The 12,925-nt window shown below is 41.0% G+C and overlaps 1 protein-coding gene across 1 annotated transcript; it reads left to right on the forward strand.

The window, feature by feature from the left end:
* The first annotated feature begins 11,562 nt into the window (after positions 1-11,562).
* TAS2R39 (taste 2 receptor member 39) lies at positions 11,563-12,654 on the forward strand. Its single transcript, XM_052638422.1, is given in 1 exon segment — positions 11,563-12,654. A coding segment is annotated over 1 exon segment (1,062 nt). The 5' UTR covers positions 11,563-11,592.
* Positions 12,655-12,925: the final 271 nt, after the last annotated feature.

A 12,925-nucleotide genomic window follows, 5' to 3' on the forward strand; every position in this document is an offset into this window, starting at 1 on the left:
AATAAAAGCCCATATAGAAATATGACCTTAAATTTTGCATACACTGAAAAAACACTATAAACACTAAACTAAAAATATGTGACCTAGTTGCATTATTTTTTGCTGTCAAGGTAACTGTTTACAAGATCACTATCTGAGGTTAGCTGTACCAGGAACAAAGAAGGGTGATTTATGCACACACATACTAGACATTAATCACAGCCTCATCCGACCAGGTTCATCTTGCCAACCACTGAAGGCAACGTGATTAGTAAACATTCAGGCTGACACAGTCAGAGACATACTTAACATGAAACACACATGCCACTAAGAGGAAATACCTTTGATACCTGTGAAAGCTATAAACATTGATCTTTAGAACATCTTGAGGGTATTGTGTTTCATTTCTATATCGCGCATGACAGCATAAAATATGTGCTCAAAAATACGTTACTATTTTTACCTATTCAAAACATTCTCAAAGAGGAAATCATAAAGGAAGGTACAAAATATTTAGCAACACATGACAATGGAAGCACTACACATGAAATTATACAGGGTTCGTGTAACCTGGTACTGAGCAGTAAATGTATACACTTCTTTATTTAAAAAAAAAAAATAAGAGAAACTGAAAATGAGTTTGTTAGGTGCTCAACTCATGAAACTTTAAAAAGTTGACAAAGTAAAACTAAAGGATGGTGAAAAATTATATTAAAGATAATTGGAAAAATTAATTCAACAGGAACCAAAGAAACAATGGACGATAAACAAAACCCAGAACTGAATCTTCAGGGTGAGGATGGGAAATCTAGTTAAACAAGCAAACCTCTAAATAGAAAGCAGTAAGAAAAGACACAGGCAATATTAGAAAGACAATAGCATGTAATAAATATGGATATAGTAGAGATTTACTACGTGAGGATTACCAAATATTCAAGGAAAAAAATAATCCTTATTTTACATAAACAATTTCAGAGACTAAAATAAGAGAAAGCTATCCAACTCATTTTATGGAATAATTAAATCCTAAGTAACGACAGTACAAGAAAAGAACATCACAAATAAGTCTAAGGTATACAAATGCAAAAATCTAAATAGAATATTAATGAATTGAATTCATCAGTATATTTTTAAATATATTATGATTCTAGCAGACATGGCTGGCTTTTTCTCAATATTCATTTTCCTTTATCCAGTGTAAAAGGATTTTCAACCAGTTACACAACTACCTAGAAACAGATTGCATTTCCAAGCCTCCCTTGCAGATAAACGTTGCAGTGTGACTAAAGCCAGCCAGTGGTATGCAAGAGCTGCCACTCTGTAGTGTGTGGGAGTCTTACTTTAGAGGTAACATTTTTTGTCTCTTCCTCTTTGCCCTTCTCCCACACTACTGCCCTAACTGCAGATGCCATGATCTTGAATCTGAGGAGCAATGACCTGAAAGAAGTACTGTGTCTGAGGACTTGTTCAAGAAGAGTTACTGTCCATCGTGGACCTCTTACCTCCAGACGTAAATATAATAGAGACTAAGAGTCGGACACGACTGAAGCGACTTAGCAGCAGCAGCAGCAAGCTTCTCTTATGGTTTTTCCTGTGGTCACGTATGGATGTGAGAGTTGGACTATGAAGAAGGCTGAGCACCGAAGAATTGATGCTTTTGAACTGTGGTGTTGGAAAAGACTCTTGAGAGTCCCTTGGGCTACAAGGAGATCCAACCAGTCCATTCTGAAGGAGATCAGCCCTGGGTGTTCTTTGGAAGGAATGATGCTGAAGCTGAAACTTCAGTACTTGGAGTTGACTCACTGGAAAAGACTCTGATGCTGGGAGGGATTGGGGGCAGGAGGAGAAGGGGACGACGGAGGATGAAATGGCTGGATGGCATCACGGACTCGATGGACGTGAGTCTGAGTGAACTCCGGGAGTTGGTGATCTGGCGTGCTGCGATTCATGGGGTGTCAGACATGACTGAGTGACTGAACTGAACTGAAGCTTCTCTTATTTAAGTACTGCTTGCTATTGCTGTCATTATTATGTAAACAATGACTTCAGATGAATTACTCTTAAGAACCGCTGCTGCTGCTGTCGCTTCAGTTGTGTCCGACTCTGTGCGACCCCAGAGACGGCAGCCCACCAGGCTCCCTCGTCCCTGGGTTTCTCCAGGCAAGAACACTGGAGTGGGTTGCCATTTCCTTCTCCAATGCACAAAAGTGAAAAGCAAAAGTGAAGTCGCTCAGTCGTGTCCGACTCTAGCAACCCCATGGACTGCAGCCTACCAGGCTCCTCCGTGCATGGGATTTTCCACGCAAAAGTACTGGAGTGGGGTGCCACTGCCTTCTCCAGCTCTGAAGAACTGCAAAATGTCAAATGTTGGTTTCCGGGGACTTGCCTCATGGTCCAGTGGTTAAGACCGAGGTTCAACCCCTGGTGGGGGAAATAAGATATCCCACATGCCATGGAGCAACCAAGCCCCCAGGCCACAGCTACTGAAGCCCACGAAGTACAACTAGAGAATCCGTGCACCACAGTGAAAGATTCCCCATGACAAATGAAGACCCTGCACGCCACAGCTAAAACCAAGGCAGGCAAATAAATAAACTTTTAAGTTGGTTTTTTCCTAGCATATCTGAACCAATTATAAAATACAACTAAATGGCTTTTATCTAGGACAAAATGTTCATGACTCTTTCATTGCTTTTACAAGAAATTTTAAAACAATATATGTAGAAATTAGATATATAAAAATACTGAGTACAGTGGTCATCTCTGAGTCATGGAATCATGAGTCCTTTTCATTTTTTATTTAAAATGTTCTATATTTTTCATACAAAAATCACTATTATCAAAACTATAATTGATCACATAATATATTTTCATGGAATTCCTACAAATAAACAGAGTCATAGCATGCACACTGGAGGAGAAAAAACACAAAAACACAGAGCTTGTTACATAATGAAATGGTCATCGTGCCATAAGGGAAACAAAAACCTTAACAACAAAATCAACTATGGGGATCTCTTCAGTTTAGTTCAGTTCAGTCCAGTCACTCAGTTGTGTCCAACTCTTTGTGACCCCATGCACTGCCGCACAACAGGGCTCCCTGTCCATCACCAACTCCTGGAGCTTGCTCAGACTCATGTCCATCAAGTCGGTGATGCCATCCAACCATCTCATCCTCTGCCATCACCTTCTCCTCCTGCCTTCAGTCTTTCCCAGCATCAGTCATTTCCAATGAGTCAGTTCTTCACATCAGGTGGCCACAGTATTGGAGCTTCAGTTTCAGCCTCAGTCCTTCTAATGAATATTCAGGGCTGGTTTCCTTTAGAATTGATTCCCTTGAGCTCCTTGCAGTCCAAGGGACTCTCAAGACTCCTCTCCAACACCACAGTTCAAAAGCATCAATTCTTCAGCACTCAACTTTCTCTATGGTCCACTTCTCACATTCACACATGCTTACTGGAAAAACCATAGCGTTGACTAGACGGACCTTTGTCAGTAAAGTAATGTCTCTGCTTTTTAATATGCTGTCTAGGTTGGTCATAGCTTTTCTTCCAAGGAGCAAGCATCTTTTCATTTCATGGCTGCAGTCATTATCTGCAGTGATTTTGGAGCCCAAGAAAATTAAGTCTATCACTGTTTCCATTGCTTCCCCATCTATTTGCCACAAAGTGATAGGACCCAATGCCATGACCTTAGTTTTCTGAATGTTGAGTTTTAAGCCAGCTTTTTCACTCTCCTCCTTTACTTTCATCAAGAGGCTCTTTAGCTCTTCGCTTTCTGCCATAAGGGTGTTGTCATCTGCATATCTGAGGTTATTGATATTTCTCCCTGTCATCTTGATTTCAGCTTGTGCTTCATCCAGCCCAGCATTTTGCATGATGTACTCTGCATATAAGTTAAATAAGCAAAGTGACAATATACAGCCTTGATGTACTCCTTTCCCAATTTGGAACCAGTCTGTTGTTTCATGTCCAGTTCTAACTGTTGCTTCTTGACCTACATACAGATTTCTTGGGAGGCAGGTAAGGTGGTCTGGTCTTCCCTTCTCCCTAGGAATTTTCCACAGTTTATTGTGATCTGCACAGTCTAAGGCTTTAGCATAGTCAATGAAGCAGAAGTAGATGTTCTTCTGGAATTCTCTTGCTTTTTCTATGATCCAGCAGATGTTGGCAACTTGATCTCTGGTTCCTCTGCCTTTTCTAAATCCAGCTTGAACATCTGGAAGTTCTCAATTCATGTACTGTTAAAGCCTAGCTTGGAGAATTTTGAGTATCCTATAGAGTGCAATAAATGTGAAATCTAAACCCCTATTATCTTACAATTATCAGTCTAAATTATCATTTGCCTCTGGATTTATAATGATACAAATATAAAAAAAGAAAGAAAGAATGGGCAACTTCCTGGCCACCCAGTGGTTAAGACTCTATGCTTCCATTGCAGAGGTCACGGGTTCTATCCCTGGTCCCTGGTTGGGGAACTAACATCCCACATGCCGTGCTGTGCAGCCACAGAAAAAAAAAAAAAAAAGAAAAGAAAGAAAGAAGAGAACGTTGCTCTGCCTTTTACTTCAGTCCAAAAGGCAGCTGAAAGATATGGCAGTTTCTGTGGCCGGAAGCAGAAACCACAGGAAGAAAATGCCCCTTTGAAATGCTATGGTGGTTACTGCTGAAAAGCATCAGAACCTCCACTCACAGCAAAATAATTCTGAAAAACTTCCAGAAATTTGGAAGATTCACACTATCCAATTTCAAAACTTTTTATAAAGTTATAAAATGTATTCTAATTGATACAGGGTGTTATTTACAAAAGGATAAGTAAATAGATCAACAGAATGGAAGAAACGGTTGAGAAGTAGACCCACACAAATACAGACAACTGATTCTGGACTAGGGTGCCAAGGCAATTCAAGAAGAAAGAACACTTATGTCAACAAACGGTTCTGGAACAGTTGGCTATCTATGCGCAAAAAGCAAAACGAAAACCTCCACACATTCTCCACATTCTATACAACAGTTCAGTCAAAATAGATCATCAATGTAAACATAAAAGGTAAAATTATAAAACTTCTCAAAGAAAACAAAGGAGAAAACCTTTGTGGCCTTGTGTCTAGCAAAGAGTTATTCAACATAACAACAAAAGAATAATTCATTGTATAAAAATTAATAAATTGAAACTTATCAAAATGTAAAACTTTCATTCTGTGAAAGACATTATTAAGAGAATGAAAAACTAAACCATGGACTGAGGAAAAATATTTGCAAAGCACATAGGTGATAGAGAACTCATAACCAGAATACATAAAGAATTTCTAAAATTCAACTGTAAACAACCAACTCAATTTTTTTTTAAATAGGCAAAAATCTGTGAACACTTGACCGAAGAAGGTATACATGTGTCCAATTAGTGTATGGACAGATGTTCAACATCACTAGTCATTAGGGAAGTGCCAATTAAAATCATGAGGAAATACTACTACACGTTGGGTTGCCATTCCCTTCTCCAGGGGATCTTCTCAACCCAGGGACTGAACCTGGGTCTCCCAAATTGCAGGCAGATTCTTTACCATCTGAGCCACCAGGGAAGCCCAAGGAATTTACCCAAGTGAAATATACATGTATATAAGTGAATGTTGATAGCAGACTTATCAGTTGGCATTGCCAAAAACTGTGACTCAGATGTCCTTCAACAGAGAAAAGATTTAATAGATAAACAAACTGGTTTATCCAAACCATGAAATACTACTCAACAATAAATGTGGCTCAACTATCAATTCACATAGCAGCATGGGTAAATCTTAAATACATTTCACTAAGCAAAAGAAGTCAGACTCAAAAAGCTATATAATGTATAAATTCAATTATATGCCATCTAAGAAGAGCAAAATATTGGGACAAAAAAGGTAGTGGTTGCTAGAGACTTGGGGATTGGGTTGGGTGAACAGATTAGACAACTCCAGGCTAACCATGAGAAAACGTGAAACAAATCCAAATCGAGAAATACTCTACAAAATACATGACCAGCATTCTTCAAAATGGTCATGGTCATAAAAAGAAAAAGTGAAAGACCAAGAATCTATTATTACAGACTGGAGGAGACTGAAGAAACAGAATGACCAAAGGCAACACAGCACTCTAAATTAGAGCTTGGAGCAAGACTTTAGTTGAAAACTGGAAAAATCCAAATCAAGACGACAATTTAGCCAACAGTACTGTAATTAAGTGAATTTCATAGTTTTGATCACTGTACCATGGTTATTTATATAAGATGTAAGCATTAGGGAAGCTGGATGAAGGGTATATGGGAATTCTCTGGACCATCTTCATAAGGCATCTCGACATCAAAAACTACTTCAAAATAATAAGTAAAACAGATAGCTAATGGGAAGTTACTACAAAACATGAGGAGCTCAAGCTGGTGCTCTGTGATAACCTAGAGGGGTGAGATGGGGTGGGAGGTGGGAGGGAGGTACAGGAAGGAGGGGACATATGTATACCTATGGCTGACTCAGTATTGTAATGTAATTGTCCTCCAATTAAAAATAAATTTTAAAATATAATAAGTAAAAAATATAACCAAATAAACTGGACTTTTTAAAGCCATTCTTTAAAGAGACCTAATGGTTCAGTTTTCTCCATCAGATTTCCATGGCTAGAAATACACTTGAATATATCAGAATATATTTAGCAAACTGGATGTCCATTTAGATAGTGGTCCACCAGTACTACTTTAAAAGATCACCTCTTCACCTAGAAAGGTCACTTCACCCCACTTCAGACTACCCCTGGGAATTCCCATCAACAATATTCCTGAGACTCCCCTGGACGTCTGGTGGTTAAGACTCAGCACTTCCACTGCAGGAGGTGTGGGCCCGCTCTCTGGTGAGGGAACTAAGATCCTGCAGGCTGCATGGTGCAACCAAAAGAAAATGTATTCTTCTTTCCGTTGCAGGAATCAACACTGCCAGAAGGCATGGCAAACACAGCCTCTTCTACAATGCCTTTGATGATTGCAGCAACATGAATGCAACTAGAGATGATCATACTAAGTGAAGCAAATCAAAAAGAGAAAGACATAGACCATATGATACCACTTATATATGGAATCCACAATATGGCATAAGTGAACCTATCTACAAGACAGAAACAGACTCACAGACAGAACAGACTTGTGGTTGCCAAGAGGAAGGGAGTCGGGGAGCAAAGGAGTGGGAGCGTGGCATTAGCAGATGTGAGCTATTATATATAGGATGGACAAACAAGGCCTACTGTATAGCACAGGGAACTATGTTCAATATCCTGTGATAAACCATAATGGAGAAGGATATTAAAAAAAAAAAAAGAACGTCTGTACATCCATATGGAAAAGGCAATGGCACCCCAATCCAGTACTCTTGCCTGGAAAATGCCATGGACAGAGGAGCCTGGTTGGCTGCAGTCCATGGGGTCGCAAAGAGTCGGACACGACTGAGCGACTTCACTTTGACTTTTCACTTTTGTCCATTGGAGAAGGAAATGGCAACCCACTCCAGTATTCTTGCCTAGAGAATCCCAGGGATGGAGGAGCCTGGTGGGCTGCCATCTATGGGGTTGCACAGAGTCGGACACGACTGAAGCAACTTAGCAGCAGTACATCCATAACTGAGTCACTTTACTGTGTAGCAGAGATTGGCACAATGTTGTAAATCAGCTATGCTTCAATTTTAAAAATTAAATTAAAAATGCCTTCGATGGTGTGCATGGTCCCTGCTCCTGCCCACTACCTCTCCGCAGGACCCAACACTGTGAAACCCAGCCCCCACGCTGAGGTCACTCCAGTCTTGTATCCTTCTTTTGTCCTCTCTGCCTCCCACCAGCGCTTCTCTCACAGAACCACAAAGAACTGCTGTGTTTTTCACTCAGTCTCACTGATCCTGTTCCAACACTTGATTTGGGAATCCGACCTCCAAGAGTTCAAGACTTAACAGGTGGTAGAACTGTCATTTCTCTGCCTGTCTTTGAGTACCCAGAACTTTCCTGAAATTCAGAACTCACTAGTCTGGTCATTCATTCACTGGCAAGTATCCATGTACTGGGAAGTCAGGCTCTATGTTAGGAGCTAGGAATGAGATATAGTTGTTAAAAAAAGAAACAATCCCCGAATGGAGTCACCTATGCTAGGTCCTATACCAGCAAACCGAGACTTTAGATAATAAGTTCGCCTCTCTCAGGAATGTGACCTTTAACCAATCACTCAGCACTAGTGAGGTAACCTACCTGATAGATTCCCCACCTTCCATCAAAAGAAAGGTGACCTTATCTGAAACACGCCACTCTTAGACAGAAACTTCTTTTTTTGGCCCCTCTGCCTATAAAATTCTTCCATTTTGTACAGCTTCTCTGAGCTTCTTTCTATTTGCTGCCTGATTCATAAATCACTGAGTAGAGCCAATTCCATTTCCAAATTTACTCAGTTTGAATCTTATTTTTTTAATACAGTAATCAGCAAAACAAGTGATAAGAGTGGCATCAAACTCTTCAGAGAGTGTTTTCCATTATCCCTCACGTTCTTGGAAGCCTGGGTCAGCAGAAGAGGAAGAGAGTCCGTGACAAGAAAAAGTTTCTTGAAAACCAAATAGGAGGTACCAAGATGCTATAGACCTACTTATACAAGTGGATGGAAACACGCAGGGTAGCAGTTGTTTATGACATTGTATTCAAGGGAAGCATTTAGAGTTCAGAAATAGAGATTTAAAGATACAATGGTTAAATTCATAACAACTTGTCTAAAACTATTAATCAGGGCAGAAAACTTTCTGAAATTTTCTGCCTTGTTTTAAAAAGTCCTGGACTTCCTCGATGGTACAGTGAATAAGCTGGAGGAGGAAATGGCAACCCACTCCAGTATTCTTGCCTGGAGAATCCCATAGAGGAGCTTGGCAGGCTATAGTCCATGGGGTCACAAGAGTCGGAAATGACTTAGCGACTAAACCAACACCAATACCACCACCACCACAGTGGATAAGAATGTCTGCCACTGCAAAAGACACAGTTTCAAGTCTTGATTGGGGAAGATCCCACATGCTGCAGAGAACCTCAGCCCATGTGCTACAGCTACTGAAGCCCATGTGCCCAGAACCTGTGCTGCACAACACGAGAAGCCACTGCAAAGAGAAGCCCAGGCACTGCAACTAGAAAACACCACCCCCTCCTCAACTAGAGAAAACCTGTGCACAGCGACAAAGTCGCAGAACAAGCAAAAATTAAAACTACCAGTAAAGAAAGAAGTCCTGAGCAAAGGGAAAACTAAATATGATGAACATTTTCAGAGACATCTCACCCATCAACCTTCTCTTTACTGGAATTACTTTACTATTGTAGAGTATATACACTCATAAAAGTTAACTGATTCCGAGTTTAGAAGTCCATTTTATTATCCTGTGTACTGCGCTCACATTTTAAAATCAGAAGCAACCTCCCCAAGATAAAACTGATTCTTCTCTTCACTTCTTTTGGTTTTAATATTCCAAAAACAGATTACATGACTTGGGGTGCTGTTTTCACCCCATGGTGATTTGCCTACCTCGTAAAGGAACAAGGAACTCTTCCTTCAACCCTCATTTTCCTGGTGATTTGTTTAAGATGAAAGGTAAACATGTGTTTGTGTGCATACAAGTGTGTGTGTGCAACCATTTGTATATAAATAGATTTATTGTCTCTCAAGTCATTTATTGTGTAAAAACACTGGCCTCTGTAAAGAAACTGTCTCTCAAAATCAGTGTCTTCTGGCTTTATTATTCTAATATGGTGATTTATAATAAGAAATACACCCGTCTTTATCCTCTTTTCTGGCACAGAATTCCTACAACCCTTGGAATTTCCGAAGTGAGAAGATCAACAAAAATGTCTCTTGTTGGGACTTCCCTGGTGGTCCAATGGCTAAGACTCCACGCTCCCAGTGTAGGGCGCCCAGGATTGATCCCTGGTCAGAGAACTAGAATTCACACACTTGCAACTAAAAAGAGATCCCTTCCCGTATGCTGCAACAAAGAAGACTCTAATGCCCGAATGCCACAACAAAGACCCAGCACAGCCAAATAAATAAAAATATTTTTAAAAAACAGTCTTTTGCTATGTTACAAGGTGACTTTTGGAACATACCCCAAGAATGGGCACTGATTGCCAGGGGAACGAACTGTGAATACAAGGTTGGAAATTTCGGTCCCAATCTCTGGTTTCCAGGACAGGGAGAGAGGCTGGAGGTTGAACCAATCACCAGTGGTCAATGATCTCATCACTTGTGCCTAGGCAACGAACCCCCCATAACACCCCAAAATGACAGGGTTCAAAGAACTTTCAAGTTAGTAAACATACGAGGTACTGGGGGTGTGGCACTCCAAAGAGGGCATGGAAATTCCGTGCCCCGGGTCCTCAAACTCGCTGTTGTGTCTCTTCCATCTGGATGTTCATCTATCATCATATCCTTTTATAATAAATTGGTAAATGTAAATAAGCTGTTTTCTTGAGTTCTGTAAGCCACTTCAACAACTGATCCCCAAAAGGGGGCCATAACTCAACTTAGAACCAATAGGACACAAGTATGGGTGACAACCTGGGCTTGGGACAGGCATCTGAAGTGAGGACAGTTTTCTGGGACTGAGCCCGTAACCTGTGGATCTGACGTTATCTCCAGGTAGAGTGTGTCAGAACTGAGTTAAATTGTAGGACACCCAGCTGGTGTTGCAGAAACTGTTTACTATGGGGGGAAGAAAACCACACATGTGTAATGACCAGAAGTGTCCAAAGTGTTCTGAGTAGTTAAAAAATAAATAAACCGACTCACAGGTGTGGTTTTTTTCAACTCAGTTATTCTTTCCTTAGGTAGTGAGGCTACCACAAAAGACCTTTAGGATGAAACGTCACAGTTAAGCCAACCCTGCATCTAGCCTTTGGTGCACACAGAAGGATCCACACGTGTAGGCAGTGTAACAGTGGGTAGGAACAGGGTCTCTGGGGCCACGTGACTTGGGTTTGAATCCCAGCTCTCTCTCCTTCTCTCTCTCCCTCTTTGACTTTGGACAAGTTAGTTTCCTGACCTGCAAAATGGAGAAAATAAAAGTACATTCTTCATAGGGCTGTTGTAAGGTTCAAATTTCATAATACATATGAAAGCGTTTGGACAGTGCCTAGCACATGAGAACTATATATAGAGAGAGACAGATATAGATATTTAAAGTTATTATTATTTTCAATCAGTTCTCTGAGGTCACAAGTGAAACAGTTAAACAGGGACTTGGAGAACAGATGGTTGACTTAACTGGAGCTATTAAGAAACACAGCTCTCCATTCTGTGTTAGTGATTTATAAAGGAGAGTCTTCTCAAGTTCTCCCCTGGGCCCCACGATTGAAATCACACACCAGCGCATCCAAAAATATATGGGAGGGGACAGGAAACAAATCCTTCCATCATTTGCAGCTCCAGATTTAGACTTTTAAAATAAACAAATGATGTAGATTTGGAAATGATGCATCAACTGCTTCCTCTTGTGACATGACAAGTGGGAGCTATCACAGACCCGCACATCAAGCGCTAAGGAGCCATTTTCCTCCAGACATCGAAGAAGAGCAACCACTCAGGATGATCCAAACCTGCAGTTCCTCAGAAAAGGATCTGTCACCATCTCTTGTCACTTTGATGTTAATAATTATCGGCACGGAATGCATCCTTGGTATTCTCGCAAATGGGTTCATTGCAGCGATAAACACAGCTGAATGGATTCACAATAAGGTACTCTCCACCAGTGGCAAGATCTTGCTTTTCCTGGGTGTATCCAGAATAGTTCTACAAAGCTTCATGATGCTAGAACTCACCTTAAGCTCAACATCCCCACAGTTTTATAATGACGACATCATGTATCACACATTCAGAGGATGTTTCATGTTCTTAAATCATTGCAGCCTCTGGTTTGCTGCCTGGCTCAGTGTCTTCTACTTCGTGAAGGTGGCAGATTTCTCCTACCCCCTTTTCCTCAAGCTGAAGTGGAGAATTTCTGGACTGATGCCCTGGCTTCTGCAGCTTTCAGTGTTTGTTTCCTTGGGCCAGAGTGTGCTCTTCTTCCAAAACATCTATACTATGAATTGTAACAATCTTTTTTCTCTCCCCTCCTTCAACTCCACTAGGAAAAAGTCCTTCTCGGAGGCCACTGTGATCAACCTGGTTCTTTTCCTTAACCTGGGGATCTTCATCCCTCTGATCATGTTTATCCTGGCAGCCACCCTGCTGATCATCTCTCTCAAAAGACACATCTTCTACATGAAAAGCAATGCCACTGGCTCCAGAGACCCCAGCATGGAGGCTCACCTGGGGGCCATCAGAGCTCTCAGCTACTTTCTCATTCTCTATATTTTCCAAGTACTTGCTCTCTTTCTCTACATGTCCAACTTCTTTGACATCAATAGTCCCTTGAATATTTTGTGCAAAATCATCATGGCTACCTACCCTGCGGCCCATTCCATTCTACTGATTCAGGACAACCCTGGGCTAAAAAGAGCCTGGAAGAGGCTTCAGGCTCAAGTCTACCTTTATTTTAAAAAGTAGTCTCTAAGATTCACACTCAAAGCACCTGCCCCAACCAGCTCTGCCTTTTCCTCAACTAGACCGCTCTCTTTCTACCTTCTTTCTTCCCCAGACCTGATCTGATCCTTTCACTTGGTGTGTTTTTGGTATTGGAGGTGGATCTTCATTTCTCTCTTTTGCTTCATGGGCACAATCTTAGTGATGCTTGACAAATTCTTCACCCGAGTCTTCCATTTCTACCCCACCCTCTTTATCTGAAGCAGTAACTGTGGACACTGGCCACACATCAGAATCTCTAGAAGAAATTGTTTTTTAATACCAGTGTCCAGGCTGGCCCCAAATCAATGAAGTCAAGATTTCCGGGGCTGGAACTTGGACAATTTGTTCAGTTCTC

The sequence above is a fragment of the Budorcas taxicolor genome, chromosome 4 (assembly GCF_023091745.1).
Source record: "Budorcas taxicolor isolate Tak-1 chromosome 4, Takin1.1, whole genome shotgun sequence".
Classification (NCBI taxonomy): Eukaryota; Metazoa; Chordata; class Mammalia; order Artiodactyla; family Bovidae; genus Budorcas; species Budorcas taxicolor.